We start from the raw sequence: 23,510 nt of genomic DNA on the forward strand, positions 1-23,510 counted from the left end.
GAAATAGCTGCATATTGATTTTGTTTGTGGATCACCTAATCAGTTAATGGACAAATTATTTCTGCTTAATCTGTGAAATGTCCGTCTCCTTCCCATCGTCACTGCTGTCACACTGACTTGTGTTCGATCGTGGACGAGGGAGAGAGCCGAGTCACTGTTGTCAGTGATGTTGCAGTGTAGTGAGGAAACTACTTCAGCTGGACCGCAGACAGAGGCTGTGGTGGTGAACAGACATTGCCTGAATCTGAAACCTTAAACCGACGTCTCTCAGTCCGTAAATAATACAGTTTTCCCACACACTTAACCACTTACGCCTTCTCCGTCGAAAGTCAGTAATTTGTGTACATATGAAGTTCCTCCCTGGTTCCTGATAAATAGTAAACTTAACGATGGCCAACTCCAAAGTCTTTATTGAAGTAAAGAAACGTCCAAACAACAACACCAGCACTGCAGGCGTGATGGCTTAGTCAGCTGTATTTTCACTTAGCTTGCTTGATTCAACCACAACAGTGTACAAACTGTGTGTGATTTACATTCCCCTGACTTCCTGTAACTACCTGTCACACCTTCATCCTTCTCCAGAATAGCTCCACCCAATCAACGCGCGCAGCATGGGGTGTAAGCTGCTCGAATAAATGTCAACAAATCAACAGCTATTGACATGAAATGTAATCTTCAGATTGTAATTGACTTAAAATGATACGTGCAATTTTTTTAAGCAAACATCACAAATGCTATCTCCTTCCTGCTTCTTTACTGTGAAGATGTGATGTTTTCTCTGTCTTGTTTGCTAGTAAACTGATTATCTTTGTTTTGATCTGTTGGTCAGACAAAAAAAAAAGCAAAATTGAATTATGTCACTTAGGATTTAAGGAAATTGTAATTTACCTTTTTTCCCCCACTATTGTCTGACATCCATAGAACAATGATTATGTGGCTATTGGGGAAAATAAGCCATAATGAAAATAATTGTTAATTGCCATCTGAACACCAATGATACAGTTGGTGACCCTCTGTCTCTGCAGAAGTAATTAACTCTACCTATCTTTTCTCTAGTTACTGACGACCTGTTTCACCCATCATCTACATTTATAAAGGCAGTTTCCTATTGAACCTTCTTCCTTGGAAGGAGATGATTTTTTCAGAACCACCTGAATATCAACATTACTAAAAACCTCTTTTTAATCGCTTCAGTCTGATTGGAAGCCACTTCCCATGGTCCTCTGCACCCCTATCTATATTTCTGTTGCCCTCTGCCCTTTTGTTAAAGTCATCTGTTAAAGTTTCCGGACTTTTAAGTGTGCTGTGGGTTCGTGATCCGAGGTTTTTCACAGCACAGTTTTCCACTTTGACCGCCATCGCTTCACTGTCATTTTTCCATCCCCCACGCGATATGTTTAGCCCGAGAGGACGACAGATGAAAACATGGAATATACACAAGTATGGAGCAGCTCTCACCCGCTCAACATCTGTTTCCATTTTGGTGTTTGCTTTCAACTCTGTGCCAGAGAATATGGAGCCCCCAAATGTGGAGAGGGCTGTTTTCAAGTGGTGATTTGGCACACCCCACTTTTTTTCTTTTTTTTTTTGCTCTCATCCTCATTTTAGCTAGGAAGCTGTCTTTGGTCAGAAACCATGCTTTCAGCCCCGAGGAAAGATGCACTAGTGCAAAAATTCTGTATTTTTGGCAGTAAACCCTAGTAGCCTAGTTTTCCACTTGAGAGTAGACATTAGACTCTGCCTCTGGAGCTTTCCTGGCTCCTCTTCAGCTGTGAGAGTTTAAAATTCCCTTCAGAGGACTGTGGCATTTCTCCCCACATGTGTATGAGAGCAAATATATTTTATAATCCCCCAAAGGAGGCTAATGTCTGCAGAATATTTCTCATATTTAAACAGCAATGTCATATTCGTTTTTGTAGTTTAAGGATAATAATAATCATTAATTTCCATCCATTTGACCAAAATTTTGAGCCAAGGTGTTATGTTATTCATAGGGAATACAAGAAAGCGTTTCATCAAGAGATTAAATAAATAAATAAAAAACATAACAAAAGAAGTATGGATTTGTTTTTGTACCTAGTAGACACTACTGCCCAGACAAGATGAGCTAATTTCTATAATTAGCAGCAACTCGTTTCTCTCGATTCTCTTCTTAATCATTATAACACGATTGCTCGCTCCTGATGGGTTTTGCAGATTGTGAGGTTGGCCGAGTGCAATGATATGAAGTCACCGGTCGAACAGCCCCCGGCTGTACTTTCCCCTGAGTCAGTGGCAGCAGCTGGAGAGGCAGCAGATCACCGGCAGTCTCTGCTAATACGGAACCTGTTCATACTGTGATACAACCGGAGTAGGTTCCCATGGGAGCCCTGCTACAGGCTTGTTAGCATGCCGGGGTTATTGCAGTTTGATTTAATTACGCCGCAGTCCATTTCCCTTTTAATGGTCATTAATTAAGGAAATAAACAGCTAATTAACACTGCTCCATTTGTAATGCTCCCGCAGAAGACAGGACAGCCTAGTGAATAAAATAAGACAACTGAGATATGTACCTTTTTACTTTCAGAGCTGTGGCAGCAAATGGAACTTGTAATTTGACTCCTTGTTAAAGTAGAACCGAAACACTTAATTGATAATAATTGATTAGTTAGATAAGTTATTGTTCATGATTGCAAGTTGGTTGGGTTCTAAACTGTTGGACAAAACAGGACATTTGTAGATGTCCTCATGAACTCCTGGGAATTGAGAGCAAAACATTTTCACTAATTAATTGAAAGTATAGATTAACAATATTATATATTTGATAGATTTGGTAGTTGATTGTTATTTGCAGCCTTAGTTTTTTCTCCTCTTAAACATTACATGTTTAGTTTTCTCTTAGCCTGTCACTCCTCACTTTTTACTGAAGGTAATTACTGTATCTGTGCCCCCCACCCTCTCCTCAGTGTGTTTCCTTCCTACAGCTTGTGTATGACGTAGGAGCTCTGAGGATAAACACAAAATGCAAAATTGGCCTCAATGTTCATTCATTACAACACCAGGCAGAATTTCCCCAAAGCCCGTGTAACTGTTTATCTTTAGGTAATGACCTCATCTAGTTAGTGTTGTGGAAGCTCGTGCGTCTAATGGTGGGTTTTGACCACAGCGGGACGACCCCCCCCATCAACATTGCTCTGCTCTCTAACAATTACAGGATCTACGTCACAGCACTGAAGCTCACCCCCCATTCTTCACTTTTCCATCAACAGTAACAGATTCACAGTGTTCTACTGTTTACCACGACTACCACTGTCATTCCAGTTCAGTGGAATACAACTTTGAATTCATAATTTATCTTTAATAGCAGGCTTTTAGACTGAAGATTAAAACATGACATGGCAAACACCATATTCTTCCTAAATATTAGGACATTATTGATATTGAAGCACAACAGAAGCACTGGAGGAAAGAAGAAATGACAAAACACCACTGGACACTTTTCAAAATATAATTAGAAAACATCAAAGGAGAGGCTGTCAGACATAACGCAATTGGATTAGTTATAGTCATTTTGAAGTAAATCCTGCTTTGGGCTAAGTTTGGAGTTTAAAGATGTATTACCCAGGGAAATGTATAAATATGGGATTGGTCTCGGGCAGATACTAAACATTAAATGACTCAGTCTGGGACTGGGGCAAAAAAGTGGATTATGAAATTTGGACGGATTATTTTCATCGCTGATTAATTTTAGGATATAATTGTTTTTCAAAGTTGTGAAATATGCCTGTTAAAATGTCCTCAAGCCCAAATTGCTTTTTTTGTCTGAACAACACCCAAAGATGTGCAGTTTATCATGAAATCAGATAAAACAACAAAACACTGTGGATGTGTAAGTGCTTTAACAATGCACACACACACACACACACACACACACACAGACACACTAGAGAGACCGTACAGTCTTTGTTTTGGATTCTTGTCAGTGAATCACTGCAAAAGAGTGAGATGTCTTCGTTTTTAATGTTGGGTTTTAGTCATCCACTTGGAAAATAATGTGGATGTTTATTGTTTACTAAACTAACTACAGTAACACAAGTTACAATTATGATTGTAGTGGATGCCATGGCAACCCTGTAAGTGCTGGTGTGATTTCTATCCGTCAAACGAAAAGAAAAGCATAGTTTAAAGTACTAAATGTGCCTGTGTGAACTTAAAAGCAGTCCCCTGGCTCACTGTTGCTCCCGAAGGTCAGTTCGACTACAATAGACAAGTCCGTTGTCATTGGTGGACAATGGCACAACATTTTATGTGCTGAATGTGGTATCACATCGGCCCTGCTCGGGTGGTTTTATGTTTTTTTTCCATCCTCTAGATCAAATCACCTCCAAACCATGCTGGTTTACAATATGCCATCTGTCCCTCTTTCCACCTTGCTGGTTCACAACATACGGGCATTAGCTGGGGGGGGGGGGGCTGCATAACATTTTAGATGCAACCTGCCAAACTAAATTGTACATTAGAATATAAATAATTATTAGTTTAACTGTCTACCAATTATTATTGGTTTTATTTTATATTGTCATTATGACAATTATAGTAAAATAAATCCATTGTGAATTGCATTTTTAGTGTTTGACTACATTGATTCATGGTGGAGGCATGTTGATTATTTAAACAAGACATTTACATTCAAATCAGATCTCTGCAAATGGACCCTGGCAGGTTGACTCCAACTTCCACTGTATTCTGTGGATATTGGAAACACTGTAATAATCTAGGACTACCTAGAGCTAATTTGAAGACTCAGCTTAAAGAGAACTCGGACCCAAACATTTCCTCCTTGATGCTGAATTAGCCTCTTTCTCACTAGTGTGGTTTACAATGCAGGCATTTCTTTTTTCTTCTTCTTCCAGGGCTGTTGTCTGGTTCTTACCACACGTCTCTCTTTATTTAGGACCAGCTTCACACTCACACCCAAACAGCACTCAAACCAAGGTGTTTCCTAATTTATATGGTTTCACATAGTGAAACAGTGAAACGTGATTACACGTAGTAATCACATGTTGCGGTTTCCTTTGCTCTATTGCTGGAATTTACTCCGACCAGCCGCAGCTTTGTCGCAGATGAAGAGAGTCCTCTCCTGTAAAGATGTATGAGGTGGATGTGATTTCTCTTTACTGCTGATTATGAGTAAAACCAACACTGTATTGTCACAGCAAATGCACTTGGAGCTACTCATATGAACTCTGGACTGGAGCATTTACTAATCTGTTACTTACAGTTACAGGAGCTGGAACAGAATTAACCCCTTAATGAGATTAGAGGTGAAACTAGTAATTTCATTAGGTCACCAAAAAAGGAATCAGTAAATATTCTAGTAATCAGTTTCTTGTCTGTTTATGTATGAAGTGGTACATATATTTTTGCAACAACTGAATATTTGCTGTTTTCATTATTCCTCAGTGATGGAAAAAGTCCAGTGCTATTGAGAATGGGACAACAATGAAAAAATGCGCAATATGAAGTATGACTACTATTGATTAATCTGTCAAATCTTATTTTGGCTGGTTATTTTGTCTATAAAATAAAACTGTGATCAATTGTCATTAACAGTTTTTCAAAAATGTGCTTGTTTTGTTCCAACCTCAAACAGTGTTAAACATTTAGTTAAACCGACATGTGTCTGTGTGTCTTGTCAAATTGTATGTGATTTTGCAAATTTTCCTGCTGTGATGCAGGACAAATGTCATACTTGTTTAACAATTAGGTATCATCATCGTCTTTGTTGAGGATACTTCTCCACAATAATCCATTTGCTTGTCTGCCTTGTCGACAGCTGGCACTTCTTTTTAGTTTACAGGAGCCACACATCAGATGTTTTTCCCTAGATTCCTTCAGAGAGCAGAATACCTGCACCATGTGGGCCGTATCCTCATCATCTAGTCTGTGTCATAGCACCATGCGGGCTCTTTTGAAATGGAAACTTATTGAGGCCATAACGCGATGCTGTGATAATATTTTATCTCTTATTTTGAGAATGTGGAAGTGTGTTGTAGGAAAACACGAGGCCCTCTATTCACTCTTTGCCTCGTTTGGTGCAAGTTGAAAAAATGTATTTTCTTGAAGTTTGGGAAGTGTGAGTTGGCTAAACCTCTTATTTTCTAGTCCGCTGTAGTCTGGGAGTATTTAGATTATCTTTGCCCTCACTGACAGAGAGAGATAAAGATGATTTATCATGGGCATCATCAGCACATTTGATTTTCTCCTCTCTCAAATCTATTACTTTACTTTTATACACTGTTGACCAAAACAACACTGTCAATTTGCACTTATACTGCGTACATGCTTCATCATCATGTTTCGAGAACTTGGGACAAAGAGATTATCTCTAGGTTTGTGTAAACCATGTGATTTCCTTTTTATAGGTGCTCCGTTGTGCAACGACTGAAAGACCTTGTAGTGTTAATACTGAGGTGCAAGAGCACCTTTGTGTGACCTGCGAAATTCCAACAAGCTCGGTTGGTAGCTGAAGATAAACAGTGGGCAGATAGGCCACATATTAAAAATGAAATGAAACCACATATGACCAGCTGTGTGACATTGCCAAGACTGTGGTCCTGGGTACGTCAGTGGGTTGGATGTGGCCCCGTAATGCACATGGCTTAAGGGTTTATTTCTGTAAGGGCCGCTGAGGTAACAACTTTCACCTAATAAATGTCCCCTATTCTTTCACGTTCAAAGTGATTCATGATGTAACAACTTCACTTTACGGGTTTACATTCATCAAAATATATTGCAAGAAGTATTGGACACGTATAGGAAGTATTCATCACACTATGGATTCTCCTGTTACAGAATCATTGGGTTGCATTTGGGAAGCAAGTACTCAGCATTTTCAGACTAGTTTTGGAAAGAGTGCTGGTTCAGCAGCAATATATGAAGTTGAACTGCAACCTTGAGTACTGCCAGTGATTCTCTGGTGATCCCTCTCTTAGTCTTATATATTAATGTATCTTATCATATGAGTGCACAGTTTGTTTTCATCTTAAATATTTCTGTGAAAACTAGGTGTGTATGATTCTCTCCCCCTCTCCTGTTTTCTTCCCCTGCTCATTATCTCGACTCAGGCTGGCTGGACATGCTCCAAGGTCAGAGCTGTGAGGCAATGCCCCAGATTTTCCTATTGCCAGTGCCCCTCCCTTTCTTATCCTCTGTCAGCACTTTCACAAGTTCACTCTGCAGACTCAGATTTCAAGATCAGAAGGACATTGTCGTGTTCTTGTGGTTGCTCCAAAAGCCCGAGAGCGAATGACTGACAAAGTTTCCAAAGCTAATTTTTCGAAACCATTATTTTTCCAGTGAAAGATGGCTGAATGTGCCCGACCTTTTCCCGACCTCCCTGCCTTTTATTCACTCATTTTAAACCCATTATCATCCGAGAGCTGCAGCCACAGCAGGTGCTCGGCAGTTTGCCCCCGAGCAGGTAAACTGGAGCGGGTTGGGTCAGACGCTTTTATCAGGGACACAGTGACTGGTGTTTTTTGATTGTGTGAAAAAAAATCACTAAAGTAGTGATGCTGGTGAGCCAGTGATAGGGGTTTGTACTCACTCAATAGTCGCTACTCATACATAAGAAAGAACAAACCAAATCCTCTTGGAGTCAGACATTAGAGGCTTTCAGCAGAGGAGTTGTGAAAAGAAATTGACTTTGCCTGAAGCAACTGACAAAGGCAAACAGGGCTTGTGAATTGCTCTTTAGCTTTTGACCAGGGTTCATGTCTGTGTGAGGGAACCACGCTCTTAATTGCTTTTGACCCTGTTTCTGCCCTCTTGTCTACTGAAATCCCTATTTCATTCTGCTGGGTTTGGTTTGCTTGTAAAGCCTAAGCAAAATTAACACTACAGTGCTGCAGCTCTGTGACGTTGTTCCCACAATGCCTCTCTCTGAGCCTACCGTTGAATTATGAAGAGCAGAACATATTGACAATTCAGTTACCTTCATGCGTTACGAGTTTAGTTTTCTATGTATTGATCAAAGCTCACAAAATGAGTAACGTTTGTTTTTCTATACAATTCATCCTATAGCCAGTGTGGGATTAGTGCTATGGGGTGGCACTTAACATATTTGGCAGAATTACTCATCTTATTTTTGGAGACTCAACAGTGGGGTTTTGTTATCCACATAATCCAGCATGCTGAACGATGGAATTGCTGCCCATACACGCTTTTCTGATTAATTACACTTTGCTTCAACAAAAGATTTATTTTCTGCGCCTGGTAGCATAGCAAGCAACGGAACATCATAGATGCATATCGACCACGGCAAAAATAAAGCAGCCAGCTAGCTTTGATCTCGGGTTTAGTGGTGGAGCACCAGTCCTGAAGATACGGAGGACTAAGAATGGATTTACGAAGTCAGATTCTTGGGAGCACTGGGCTGGTATGCTGCCAGATAATTGGTTTGTCACCAATCAGCATTCTGCTGCTGTAGATTTCAGCAACGATGTTGCAGTTCCTCAGCACAGAAGACCTACAGTGCTGTATCCTACTCAGTTAAATCACTTAATTCCTTTGCAGGAGTGCGTCCAAAGCATGAAAGGTTGCATTTAGTTCAGCGTTGTATCTTGCTGATGAAACACAACTGTAAAAGCTTGTGCAAGTAGGACAAATGCAATGAACATGTTGAATTAATCAGATTGCAAAGTAAAAAGAGTTGGTTTAAATCTGCTGATGACAAACGGTACTTTATAAAACAACCCTTCACAGCAAAATCCGAATCGAATACTATTTCTGTTGCTATTTATAAAATAAAACAGGTTATGCAGTTTGGAGGGAAAAGATGGTTTCAATTTGTTCTATACATCACAGTAAAGGCTTCCTCGACATGTGTATGTGAATTCCTCATCCCCAAATCTGGAGGTGAAAACACACAGCGAGCTCAATGTGCCTCTTGTTTTTCCCCAACAGTGACCAGATGTTGGCAGCTGTCAGTCTGATACCATACGGAAGAACAAACAGCTGGACGGGGTTTGGGGAATGATATCCACTGTTACTGTGGGGTGTCTTTCTTAATCCCTCACACACACACACACACACACACACACACACACACACACACACACACACACACACACACACACACACACACACACACACACACACACACACACACACTATGCTCTTTGATATATTGTTAGTTTTCTAAAAATTGAAATTTAGGTTCAAGCTTTAAACTGATTTTCTTACCATCAGCGATTTCCACTGAGGGCAGCAGCATTACAGGCCTAAAACCTTGATAATAATTTCTTCTTCTTCTTCTTATTATTATTATATTATTATTTTTCAGACAGACTGCTCCAGCTGCACCAGTATATTTAAGCCTTTCCAATGTTCCTGTCGTGTAAACTTGCCTGTCTCTGCAGATTATTACCGCTAAACTGTTTCTAATGTGGAACATGCGTCGACTGAACTGTGTGACATAACTGAATGACACAGCGTTGCTATTTTGCTCTCGTCTTTGCTCTGTGTCATCAGATATTTTTTTTCATAATGTGCAAAGTTCAAACGATTTCTCTCCTGGCTCTGTTGTCCACTAATTTACGTCACAATGGTGCTTGGTGCTGCTTTTAAATGTATTTCCCCCCTCCACAAATTGGACATGATCAGTGCTTACACAGTGCAACATCAGCCCTTTACACACTTTATTGGCTCTTTCCTGAGTCCAGTGAGCGTCTTGAATACAACTTACCCAGGTGTTGTGGTGCAGCTGACTTCAATATTTTCTGCTGACATGTCTTTGTGCACTATAAAATAGAAAAATACCTCCATATAATATTGTTAGCAGTCATTGCATTGTCTTATTTATTGACGTTTTGCTCCCATGTAGGTGTCCAGCATTAAAAAGTAGCCCATTACCGACCATGCTTAGGCTGAAGTTAGTAACATGCTAAAATGTTATAGTCTGCGAGTCTCTTCTTCCCCTGTCGTGGCGCCGTGAAGCTCGTAGGCTGTTGATCCTGCGGAGAGCCAAGCTGTGCTTTGTCAGGTTTTAAAGGGCACGTTGCCAGACCTGACTCTAGCCCTGCGGCATTACCCAAAATGGCAGCTCTCACTCTTGCTGTCGATAGTGAAGTGTGTGTGTGTGTGGTGGACACAGGAAAGATTGGTAAATAGGAACATGGTGATTATATGACAAAGGTGGTAAACCAGAGGAAGTACATGTTCTTCTCATGATGATTCCCCTGCAGGATAATCTTTTATCTCTGTCTTAATGTAACATATAAACACCTCTAAATCTTTTTTTTTAACTTTCTGTCCCCACAGAGCCACCATAGAGGAAGTGGAGGGGGATGTGTGCGAGTTGGAATCCAAGCTGGACAAAGTGAGTACCACCCATGAACAACATTGGTTAATTGTTCATTTGTTCTTCTGTGTGAACTTGCGGCTACAGAGGCCATGTGAGTGGAAAGTTGTGGGCCTGCCTCTGGCCTCGTGCCCTGGCGGACTGTCTTTGCGTAAGACTTTAATATAGACATTGTGCATCTGGCTCGCACATTGAAGTGTGTGCGTGCATGCGTGAGTGCGTGCGTGCGTGTGCGTTTCAGAAGTGTTTAAAGAACCATCCGTTACACTGTAGTTTGTACTGTTTTTGAGGCTAAAATAAATCATGACTCATGACAGTATATCAGATGTACCAGTAATTCTTAAATTGGAGCCCCATCACATATCTATCTATTGTCAGCACAGCGGGACATGAACATTAACTTAAAGCCAAAAGTTTGACTACCTGCCTGTTTAAATGACGCAGTGAGCCCCACAATTTGTTGATCAAAATCATAAAGATTGTGACTGTTTTAACCTTTTCTGGCTATGACCAGCGAATGAAACATTTTTGCTGCCATAATATTTTAACATAAATGTTATGCGTTTGATTTTGCTTATTATGAGCACGTTCCTTGTGAATAGGAGCAGTAGGTTTCGACTTGTACACAGGACTCCCTATTTTTTTAATGCCAATCATTTTTTACCTCTTGGGTTTATTTCCTGTAGCTGGCTCAGATTAAATTTACACTCGTAGTGCATCAAATTTCAGATTCCTTCTAACAATGCATCCCCCACAGTGCCAGGGGTTTGTTCACTAGCCGAGGACTGAGTCCTGGAGCTTTGAAGATCACAAGTACATAGTTCCTGGACTTACAGAGTCCCACCCTCCTCGTTGCCCCACCTCTGTGACTCAGCCCTGGTCTCACTTCCTCTTTTGCTCCGGAGAAGTAGGATCTGGAGAGTGGGTGTGTTTGTGTGTATGAATATGGCTCTGTGTGTGTGTGTGTGTGTGTGTGTGTGTGTGTGTGTGTGTGTGTGTGTGTGTGTGTGTGTGTGTGTGTGTGTGTGTGTGTGTGTGTGTGTGTGTGTGTGTGTGTGTGTGTGTGTGTGTGTGTGTGTGTGTGTGTGTGTGTGTGTGTGTGTGTGTGTGTGTGTGTGTGTGTGTGTCTTGCCCAAGGACCCCCGATCTTCTGGTTAGTGGACGACCCTCTCCATCTCCTGAGCCACAGCCTCCCGAATAAATGTCAAGGCACTTAAACTGCCCCACTGTTAAATCTGCTCTTAGAAAGGCTGTTTGCATTAGGCTCCAGACTGTAACAGAGGCCGTCTGGTGTTATTGCGGAAGTTTCAGGTTCTTAAAGGTCAGATTTAATTGACCTGTGGGGCTGTTTGTCTATTTGTTTTGAAACAAAATCATTCCTTCCCCAGTTTAAATGATTTAAAAAAATTTTTTATTCCATTCCTTATTCAAATTCTTAATTTACTTCTATTTTTAAGCAAAACCCACACGTCAGGTCTTTGAATAAGCCTTCCTGTAGGAGAAACTTCACCTTCTACTTCACTTCACTAACTACTTAAGATCCCTAATTAATAAATTAAGGAAATTGCGTAAAAGAGCATTTTTAGTTGAGCGATTCAGCAGCTTTGGCTGCAGAGGCACATTGTGGCTGTGTCGTCTGTTGTGTGGGAGTGGATGGACAACGGCCAGAGTTCGTTGTCACTTTTCGAAACCTGGAAATGTCTTAGCAGTCAGAGAGGAAATAAGTGCCTGTTATTAATTACCAAGAAACTGACAAAGCCTGTTTTTTTTGTGTTTTTCATATGCTCTGCAGATTGGCGACTCTGAATCTATTTGAACCAACAAACTTCAAGTGCTTTTAATAAGAATTAATGCCCTGAAGAAGCAGAAACCCAGCACTCTCTCTAGTGCCTCTTCACTCCAGTGTTATCGTCTTCTCCCTGTTTCTGGCTATTACTGCGTTTCTGCATTTCTCTTTTCATGTGTACCTCTTTGTCTTTTCTCTCCAGTTGGTGAAGTTGTGTATCGGGATGATTGATGCTGGAAAAGCCTACAATGCAGCCAACAAGCAATTTGTAAGTGGGATCCGAGAGCTCGCGCAGCAGTCCACCAGAGACGAGGTCATCGAGGTAAACCGAAAGAACTGTCTGGCTTGATCTTAAACAGAAAATCAAATCACCACCATTTAGTATGTATGTGTGTTTTTGTTTGTGTGTGAGGTCAGGCCTCTTTTTAAATTTTGTAAATTGATGAAATATTTAATATAAAAAAACATATTCAGAATTTCTATCAGTACAATGTGAAACCATAACTGACTTCTTCCTAGTTCCCAGATGTGAAGAAGCTTGTACTCCCTCTCTGTTTACATGCAACATCTTGTTTGCTATCTAGTGTTTTCATCCCTGGTGACATTGCCAGATTGAATTCAGATTTTTTTTTAAAAGAAAAAAAAAGAAATCTGGCCAACTAAAATACATTACTGTCCATTGGGTCTTGTTTATTTTCTTTTTTTCTCATGAATTTTGCTCAGCGAGGCCGTGAGCACTTCCTTTCTGTCTTTGTGTTCTTTGGTCACTACCTCTCCCTGGGGTTTAAACTTCAGCCACTGCATGTATTTGGAGAGAATTACGTGGCCAAAAGAATTCTTTCTTAAGTACTATTGTGTCTCCAAAAAAAGGGACAAACCACGATTTCCATGTAGCCGTACCTATCTGACAGAGGAGTGTGTGTTTGTGCAGGCTTGTCTTGGATGTAGCCTTTGGAAGAAACTTTGCATTTCTTTCCAGTCGTTATTTGTGTAGCCTACTTTTTATTGTTTGTCCTGTGCAGTGATTTTTATTTCATCGTTATATGTGTAAGAATACATCTCTGCCTACCTCCATGGTTTTCCTTTTTCTCTCCGCAGTCCAGTCTCACAAAGTTTGCCGAGAGCCTGCAGGAGATGATCAACTATCACACGGTATGCAATCACTGGCATGTGAATTTCTTTTTTTTTTCTTCTGCTTGACAGCTGTGTGATGACAAAAACTCAGTCTGGGACTGTTCTTTAACTGTCAGTGTTTTATTTACTGCTGGGAAGGACGGAAGGAGACTGACGAAAGAGAAAATCGCTAAATATATATAAGTAATACATTTAACCTTCAGTTGCTTTCATCGGGCTATTTTAGAGTAGGGGAACTTGAAAAAATATGAAGCAGAATCTTTCTGGAAATGTGTCTGGCTGCACAGAATACCCTGCCTCCATAAAAAATTGTTAAAAATAAGTCACTTGGTTCAGCTGCAATGAAAAAAAAACAACTTTTCAAACCAGGACTTAAATGTCAACATTGCTTTGGTATTTTTTCGCCCTACTAAAGTAGAGCTACTTCCTCAGGCGTGTAAAGTCAATGGCAAAGCGAGAGGAGCTTCCTGTCTTATAAAATCTATTCGCTGCCTCCCATGTTTCACAGTGTTTATCTGTTGGAATAAATCATGTGTTATTGAAGTAAACATGGTCAATGTGGTTTTTATCATGGAGACAGCCAAAATACAAAAAAACCCAAAAGACATTCTCGGCTTTAGTCAGAGTACAGTAATAGAGGTTTGCTGTCCAGCCACTAGATCGCAGGCAATAAATAAACATCACACCTTGTTTTACTTATTTATTTTATTTATGTATTTTATACTCTTGTGTCCCCAAAGGAGCCTGGTAGGATGGATCTAATTAAGTGGCTTTTCCTTCCCAGATATCCCCTTGTTAGTCTCCTTGGTTGTCAGGCTTGACACTGACATTTAAAAATGGAGACACAACTTTCCTCTGCTTGTCTTCTCATTAAGACGGCCGTAAGCAAAGAAAGGAAGCGCAGTGTGAGCTGGAGGCTCTTGCTCCACACTGTCACACTTTGTTTTTATTAACTCTACGTAACATGTTTGGATTGAGTTTCCAAGCCAGTGTCACACTATCTGTGACATGTTTGTTCGCTTTAGCAGCAAAATCCAAGTGAACTGGAACTGGGAGTTGAATCTAAACGGTATATGTGGTTGTGGATGGGAATGCAAACTCTACCTCTGCGCAACCTATTCAACCCTAAAATATATTTTTCTTAGCCCATTATTACTGCAAGATGAGCAGTGAGTGATAACAGTAGTGAAACCGCTGCTTCATTATCGTGCCCCAAAATACACAACCCGATGTAACTGTTACTAAAGACTAATTCATTATAACTGTACTTGTTCCTGTAAAGAGACCTGTCTGTAAATCCCTGTGTTTCTATAACTTCTTTGATGGATCAAAAAAAACCCAGGATAAAGCAACTTTTTTCAGATTGATTTGGTTTAATACTTGATTAATTGGGCATACATTTAAACAGCAAGTATTATGATAATCCATTCAATGATTTTTTTTTACATTTCTCATAGTTACATTTTCTTAAATGTGAAGATATATTACAGTAAACTGAAAACCTTTTGGACGCTTTGTCTGACAGAGTAAAGGAATTTGATGAAAAATGTCACCTCGGACTCTGTAATGTCTTTTAGACCAAACAACTGAACGAAGGCAGAATAATAACTGATAATAATTAAAATAATCGTTCTTTTCTCATGAACCTTGTTTTAAAATGGCAGCTTCAAGCTTTTCCCTTGGGGTGATGTCGATCTTTAAATGAGGACTATATTTCAGACGTCTGTTTACAGTCCTTTCATCATATCAATGAGAGGTTTTGGCTTGATTATGTCCAGTTTAGTTGAATGTAACATTGTATATACTCTGTCTTTGGTTGCAGCACCTTTGAACCAGAGTCATTCTTCACCAAAGTTCTCTTATTAGCTTCCTTGACTTGTCCCCTTTGAGCCTCCGGAGCCACAGTGCGTGCGACTGTGACTCAACAACCGAGACTGTGGTCACGTCAGCTGACTGTCAGATATGTTTTTACCACTCAGCGATCTTCTGCCACATGATCCACTCAAACACAGTGCTCAATCTGTTTTTCGCTGGTAGCGTCTCGTCACAGCCACACTGGTCACATTGTCTTGTCTTGCCATGAAATTGCCTTGAAGCCCTTTTTTCAGAGATGAGTGTTGTCGGGGTCTTTTGCGAGAGAGCTCGTGTCATACAGGTCAATGAGTATATGACTCCAACCAAGAGTAAACGAATAACGTCACATCTCGTGTCTTTATGTCTTTATGAGGGGAGTTTAAGAAGTCAGCGTGTTTGTGTAAATTTAGCTGCATAATTACACCCTGTGATGTTTCCTCCTAAAGAGAGTTGCTGACTTGCCGAAATGAATGCAGTTATCAGCTTTATGTTGCCTTTTTTTACAGAAATGCCTGAAGATTAGTTAATTCTTGAATTGTTCAAATAACTAGGGTGAAGCTTTTTTCTCCCCCACCAAAACAGAAAGGAGGATTTACACTCTTCTTTCTCCCCACAGATATTATTTGACCAGGCCCAGAGATCGATCAAGACCCAGCTTCAAACTTTTATCAAAGAGTGAGTATAAGTTGGATACAATGAATAAAACTGCTTATTCTAACTGTTTGTGTTGTCTGTTAGAACAAGGCTCAGCACTTTAACATTTGGGGATTTGGCTCAGTTGTAGATCAATTTAAGAGGAAGACTACTGGTCAAATTCAGGGCGAACATAACGTACCCGCACTTCAAATCCAAGTTGCAATAGATCGTAACAGAGAACATCTTCTCTCAAAGTTATAAATATAAAGAAACCACATCTGATGTGCTGTGGATCTAGACGGAGTCTGTAATACACAAGGATAATCACAAAATGGTACGCTAATAATTTTGTGCTTATCCTTGTACTTATAAAATAAGATTACTGCATGTAATAAAAATATATTACTGTACAGAGTAATATTTCCTTGTGTATCTAGACGGAGCATGTAATTGTAATTATAAAATTAGATTACTGTATGTAATAAAAAACATTACTGTACAGAGTAGTATTTCTTAGTGTATGTACTGTGGACCTGATTATCTTCCTCGTACAGCACTGAATTCTAGACTGCTTGTATAAGTGCAGGGAGCAGTGGAGGCTTCTGGTTTATTTCATTATGAGGATTAGCAGTTTTTGCTCTGGGCACAACGAGGCTAAACACCCACATCTCAGAATAATTCACCACCTTGCAGCTCTCGGATGTGACTTAATCTCACTTAGGCGAAACACAAAAAAGATTTAATGTGGAACAAGACGTTTGTGGATTCATATTTAGTCCTTCTCCTCAAATATTAGCAACACCCAGTCACTGCAGCTTTGCAACCAGGTCAAGTAGTTTCACCAAATTACTGACGGTTTGTTTTAATCATCTTGGTTTTCCAGCTGACCAAGATTTGCGAAATCCCATTTGACCTCGATTGTGTTGTTTTATAACCAGAGATTACTTCCTTTAACATTTCACCTTTTCCCTTACAAGACAGTGGAAAACAAAGGGGAAATTCTTTTTTGAACTTGGTCACAGAATTTTTGACAAACCCATGAAAGTTTTCCCCTAAATTATGTAAAAATCCCATCGCACCATTTTATATATTTTTGTCATTAATCTAAAATTGTTTCACCCAACTCAGGTAATGAAGTTAACTGTCATACATTATCCTCACATCATATTGAATAACTAAGTATCTTTGATTTTGTTCAATGACTTTCTTTCAATTATCATCCCACACAATTACGAATGTCCTTTCTTAATAAACCCACGACCTCCTTTCCCCTTTGGCAGTGACCTGCGCAAGTTCAAAGAAGCCAAGAAGCAGTTTGATAAAGTGAGCGAGGAGAAGGATGCAGCTCTGATAAAAAACGCCCAGGCACCTCGCAACAAGCAGCATGAGGTGGAGGAAGCCACCAACATCCTCACGGCCACACGCAAGTGCTTCCGACACATCGTCCTCGACTACGTTTTACAGGTACGGGGGAAAATCTGGCCAAAAATATTATAAAAATATATTTGTCTATATTATGCAAGACTAATTATTAGGATATACATTTTTATATCACTAATGAAAAATAAAACTCCTTCAACATGTTTGTTAGACACTGTGTTTTCTGGTGAGTAAAACTGAATTTTTGTGACCAAGAAAACTCCACAGTACAGTTACAAAAACTCACTAAGGTTTAGACTGTGTGTGACAGGTTGTTGCACAGAACCGGTGGTACAGATTTGGTACATGCAGTCATAATTTAATTCCATGGCGTCTCATTTTCGTCCACATCTTGCAGCCATAACCCATCAAACAATACATTGCATTCTCTAAAGTTACATCAACAGTATACATAACACTATATAAGAGAGTTTTTTCTTTCCACTGTTCAGAGTGCTTGTGAGAACTTGTTTCTCTCTATAATATTTTAGGGTCTCGATGTTCCTCTGTAATGTGCCTGAACATAAATGCATGTTGTGATTTGGTGCTATCAAAATAAAAATCCAATTAAACTGAATGGAATACATCGCTGATCTGCAACAGACGCTTAGGGGGTGAGGAGCTGTGCTGCACACTCTCATGTATGTCATTTCTCTGTGCACCTCAAGCCAACATTTGGATATGAAACTTGATATGCTGCGTCAGGCCAGAAATGCTGACGCGGCGCAGACAAGAACGAACCGCTGTTGCGTTTGCATCCAAAGTGAAATGCCCAAGTTGATCCACCTGTCATGTTCCAGTTTACCACACCGAGTGGATTTAGCTCAAAAACAAAGCAGCAGTAGCCTCCAGCAGAACAAAGACATTAGCAGTTAGTTAGTTATTGGTAGTAAAAGTAGGCAGAAGTAGTTTTTAGATTTTTTTCTGGAAAAAGTAACAATGATATGATGGTACGTAGTGGTGTACTACATCTACTGTGTGCAGTTGCATAGATAGATTAGTAAACAAGCAGCACATTAATATTGTATACATTATAAATTGATTAAAGGCTTCTCATGTCTATAACTGAAGCTTTTACAAAGTTCCTCTTCATTTTGACTTTAGGATTCATATATATTTACGAAAGATAATTGAAAAGCAAGCAGCAGAGGAAGAAGGCTGTTGGAGGAAGAATACAAGAACTGAACAGGATTTACTATTTCATCATTGAGATACTGTAATATATTTGCATACAATAACAGCTTCCTTTTTAAGAGGTTGAATATTCTGTACAAAAGGACTTTCAGGTGACAAAATCATGTTTTTCTTTTAGTATTGCATATGTTCCTCCTTGTACTCTTTGTAAATCAGTTTAAATGTGCTCATACATCATCGACTGCGTCAGCTGAGCAGTTGGTCTTTCCCTTTGGTCACAGCAGCTCTGATGAATATGTGCCGTCTTATCTTGTGAGAGACGGCCAGCTCTGCTATTGAATCTCCCTTCAAAGAACAGACAACGCTTCACGGGCGCCTTCAGCTCCAAAATTAGATGCTGAACAGAAACCCAAAAGCAGGTTTCAAAATAGGTCGTGCAGTCTTCTCTCTGCCCACTACATAATCACTGGCTCATAAAATGAAGCCTGGCTGTTAGAAATTGGTTGAGATTGATCTTGCCTGTTAGTGTGCCTTTTGGAAATCTATAAGCTCAGCAGCTAGCACAGCTCATTTAAATAGGTCTGCTTTTAGGTTTTACATATAGGATTCTGCTGTCAGCACTTAAACAAGAAAACACAGCTAACGTATGTCGCTGTGCTCGCAGGAAACGTTTAAAACTGATTTTAGCTTTATTCTTTTTTAGTTCTTTTTAGATTGTTTTTGTGGCATTTTTGCTTAATTATACAGGGTACAGTTTACAGTGACATGCAAGATGGTAGAGGGAGAGGGAAATATATGAGAGGGTTTGTAAGCCAGACTTCACATTCACAACATTTTAGGAATGGAGCGCGTCTGTTTTATCCAGCCGTACCACCAAAATATTAAACGTTAATCTTCAGGGTTTGTTTCATTCGACTGATTAAGGTGTAATAGAACTGTCGGATAAACGCCACTAAAGATAAATGCGTGCTGTATTTCCCCAACGCCTAAATATTAATTTAAGCCTACATTTTTCCTGAATGTTTTGTCCTTACTCTCTTACAATTTATCACAGTTTACCAACCAATTACCACCCAAATGCTCATAAATGTTCGTGGCTGCTGTGTTTGTTATATTCGTGCTTTGCCAGTCAAACAACTGTTGTTAGCGATGCTACTTCAGTCGCAACTTAACTGTAATCAAGAGAAACGGGGGCTTGTAAAAGTTGTGATGCATCAGCCACTGGGGCTAGTAGTCGGAAAAGTAAGCCTCCTTCCATGAGTGCGTGTTACATCTGTGTATATAAACACAAGTGCGTGGTTAGTGTTGCTAGGGAAAAGGGCCTTACAACCTCCTGCCAAGACAAATATGGCCGGCCACAACAAGGATTTTAACTTTTATTCTTTAGTAGATCTAAGTGTCTGGTCCCTGCTTTACCGAACACAAAAGGGGAAACCAAACGGTCCGAGGCAAAGGGATACAATTCATTCAGAGGCTGCCCCGCTTTTCATAGTGGCCATATTTATCCACCACACCCAGCGTCGTTAGTTCCTGGTTTGTCACAATAAAATCAGCAAGCATCTGCGTGCATGTTCAACCAGCCATCATTCATCCTTAATTTGCAACGTTAACTGATAAACTCGCAGAACAGACGAGACACACACACACACACACACACACACACACACACACGCGCAGAGAGAGGGGGACAATGAATGCAGCTGGAGATGTAGATAATAAGTGAGACAGTGGCTTCAGTGGCATCCATCTGTCAAACATGAGACGTAGGGCTCCCCCTGGTGCCAGCTTTCAGGACTGTTGTCGAGTACTGCATGGGGTGATGGTGTTGGTAACATTATTCAACCTTGGTACGACTCTTCACGCTCGTCTGCTTTCTTTCATTTGCTCTTTTAAAGTTTTTTGGTTTTTTTTAACGTCTGTTTCATCTCCCTAATTTCTCATTTTTCTTTTCATCACTTTCTCTCTGTGCAGATGTCTGTCAGATGCGATATTGTCATTGAAGATTTCCTTTAATATAAATCTGAGTTATTTTTCCCCCTTATCAGCACAGTATGATCAAGCAGCATCTAACATAAAAATCTCCTCACTGTTTTGTTTTTGTTCATGACAGATCAATGTGCTACAATCCAAGAGAAGATCAGAAATCCTGAAATCAGTATGTATACTTCTTTAACACATCATGTGCATCTTTCCTTTTGGCTGTTTGACTAATGGCTTCCTGCTCTACAGATGCTGTCCTTCATGTACGCCCACTTGACCTTCTTTCACCAAGGATATGACCTCTTCAGTGAACTACAACCTCTCATGAAACAGCTTGGAGGACAGGTACATGCTACAGCATTAACACATGCACACTCAGTCTCTTCAATCCAAAACATCAGCAGTTGTTCTTAGAAAGGACATTTGGGTTTTTTTAAAAGAAAAGAAAAAAAACATAATTTTAAAATTAACGTGTCTCTTCCTTTTTTAATTTTAATATTTCTTGTAAAAATATACTTTACACTACATACAATAATATGCACTAATATAAACGACACTGGTCCTGGACAATATTTGCTATGTTTTGTCAGAACAGACGGTATAAACTCTGGCTACATAAGCAAACAGAGGTTATTTTTAGTGGAGTGGAAGAATAACTGTTTGCAAAGTTTACATACCAGTGTACCGCCATGAGTAAACATGTTTTATAATGTTGGCAAGGACAATATTATTTCATTGTTCAAACAATTTTTTTCATCTAAAGTTTAGAGGAATAATTGCAGGTGAGAACTTGGAAATGACACTGACTTTGTCTGACATTGTACATAAATGTTCCTGAGTTTGCAGTCCAATTATTATGGAGCAGTACAACTGCACTTTGACCTTCAGCCTTTTACCTCTGGACCACCTCTCTCTTGTGTGTGAGCTGCAATCTTTTTGTCAACTGATGTCTCGGCTCTGTGTGTGTGTGTGTGTCTGTGTGCATCCTCTGATAAACAGAGCCTTCCCTCTGAGCCAGAGGATGGGCCGAATGTGTCTATAAGATGATTATCTCAGAGGAACTGCTGTTACAGTGAGAGAGGAATGAGGAAGAAAGCAGATAGGGGTTGGAAAAGGGTTTTCCTGTCGTAGACTCTTCAGCTGACTGTTGACAGTCAGAGCGAACACTGCAAAGATTGATGCTGAAGGTAGTGGAACCTAAACTGGTGGCTCTGAGGCTGGCACACTAGAGAGCCGAATGAGAAGAAGGCATTTTTCGTTAAAAGTGGGTGAAGGACCAAGGAAGGAAGGAAGGAGTCCAGCCACACACTCAGGAGTCAAGTCAAGGAGGAGCTGAATGTAGCTTGTAAACATGTTTTTTATGTACGAAAAGGAACTAAAATGTTTGATAATTTTGGAAGCCGGATCTGAAGACTTAAGACAGCGATCCTCTAAATTGGATTGGAGAAAACGGTGTGGTTTCTAACCCTCGTGCTCTGAAGTTGGAACCATCTGACGTTGGTACTATCAAGAAAATTGACTGAAAGAACCAAAGAGTGCCGGGAACAGAGACGCGGGAAGACGGGGCCCACTTCATGAAGCAGATTTTAGGAAGGAATAAAAGGCAGAATGTAATCTCCTCAGAGCAAAAAGTGATTGAAGCTGAATGGAAAGGCATGGATTGTAAGCCTGCGGCTTCAACACTCAAAAGACTGGAAGAAAAGAAAAGCACGGATTGTGTGAGGGGGGAAGAGAGAAGGAAGAGAAGTGATCAAGACCCTGAAGAGGGAGGGAGAGGGAGATAGAGGGTTGGTTTCAAGCCGATGAACAACTGGAGTATAACTGTGCTTGTATGGCTTATAAGCCTGTCGCACTGAATTTGGAGCAGTGACAAAACTGAAAGGAAAAGAAGATCAGAAGCCGAGCTGTGGGAAGAAGCCACAAGAAGATTGTGGATTATATCGTTTACTCTCCGTCATGAAGCTGAAGAAGGTGGAGAGGCTGTGCAGGGAGGTGTGGAGGAGCTGTCAACAGGTCTGACAATATGGCTTTATGCCTGTGATCAAGGGTGGCAATACTAGCCACAATATACCAGTACATATTCTTCAGAACCAAGTCAGGAGAATAGGTGACACTCTGTAGTGAAAAAGAAAAGGATTAAGCTATTATTATCAAATAATTGATCATGGGAAGTGATTCTTCTTTTTTTTTTTGCCGTTTTTTTTCCTGATTTGTTTCTGGAGAATATATACTTTTTCAAAGCACCCTGAAAGTCAGTGGAGTAATAGCAGACATATTTCCTCTGATGCAAACACTGCTTAATTTTGATCTTTATCTGTTCTATAACTTTGGGTTGGTGAGAAGAAATGATAGAAGTGAGAAGTTGATGAATAGAGCTGGTTTCCTGTCCCGAGCCTGGAGGGAAAAAAAGATGACAGTGTGGATCATTGTGTCGATTGGTTATGCAAGATAATCTGTGGTTGGTTTTGCTTGGAAGTTGCAACCTCTATAAACAACAGAAAAAGGCAGAAAAAGCAGGAAGATGGTTAAACTCAGAAGTTGCAGTAGAGACAGAATGTTACACAGCAGGGAAATAGTATCAGATGGGGTTTTATTTAACACACAATCAACAAAGATAAGTTAAGATTTCTGAAGTTGTGTTTTTGTGTTTTTGCATGACAACTTTATGACTTCATGTAAAATATGACACTTTTTCCATCCTTGCTTCTAAATATACGATATTCTGCTGAATGCCTCCGTCCGTGACACAGAAGCTCACGGCTGAGCATGTGTCGAGCGAACATATTCATTCAGAGGGATTTTTGGAATCGTTTCCATGAATCATGCAGCTTGTCGTCATAGTTACATGTCAGGACAGACCTGAGTGGACGGCGAGATTGACTAGAAAGGCTTCAGTGTGGTGCCGAGGTCTGTAGGTGGAAAAACGGAGGCAGAATGAATGAAACACTGACATCTCCACTGACATAGTCGGCGACGGCTGCACAGTAAGATAGATAAGATGTTAAAGACGAGGTGAGTCACTGGCACAGAATATGCGGAGAGCTGCTTTCACAAACACAAACCGGCCTTCACAGATGCAGATAGAAGCAAACACACAGCATGGACCGGACTCGACTAGTTGTTATGGTGTGACACAGGAAAACATTTCCCATCTGATGTTATCTGCCTGCCGCTTTGCCGTCCGCCCATTTCCTCTCTAAACAAAAGACCCAGCTCCCTCGAATG

At 40.2% G+C, this 23,510-nt stretch overlaps 1 protein-coding gene across 2 annotated transcripts in view; it reads left to right on the forward strand.

The window, feature by feature from the left end:
- Positions 1–23,510, forward strand: part of LOC118318029 (arf-GAP with coiled-coil, ANK repeat and PH domain-containing protein 2) — a 46,281-nt gene that overhangs the window by 2,544 nt on the left and 20,227 nt on the right. For both annotated transcript variants that reach the window (XM_035647282.2, XM_035647283.2), the window contains exons 2-8: positions 10,303–10,360; positions 12,331–12,450; positions 13,227–13,280; positions 15,733–15,791; positions 17,033–17,216; positions 20,416–20,460; positions 20,535–20,630. In XM_035647282.2, coding sequence (XP_035503175.1) covers positions 10,303–10,360; positions 12,331–12,450; positions 13,227–13,280; positions 15,733–15,791; positions 17,033–17,216; positions 20,416–20,460; positions 20,535–20,630 — 616 coding nt within the window. The remainder of the gene's footprint in view (positions 1–10,302; positions 10,361–12,330; positions 12,451–13,226; positions 13,281–15,732; positions 15,792–17,032; positions 17,217–20,415; positions 20,461–20,534; positions 20,631–23,510) is intronic.

Source organism: Scophthalmus maximus, chromosome 13 (assembly GCF_022379125.1).
Source record: "Scophthalmus maximus strain ysfricsl-2021 chromosome 13, ASM2237912v1, whole genome shotgun sequence".
Lineage (NCBI taxonomy): Eukaryota > Metazoa > Chordata > Actinopteri > Pleuronectiformes > Scophthalmidae > Scophthalmus > Scophthalmus maximus.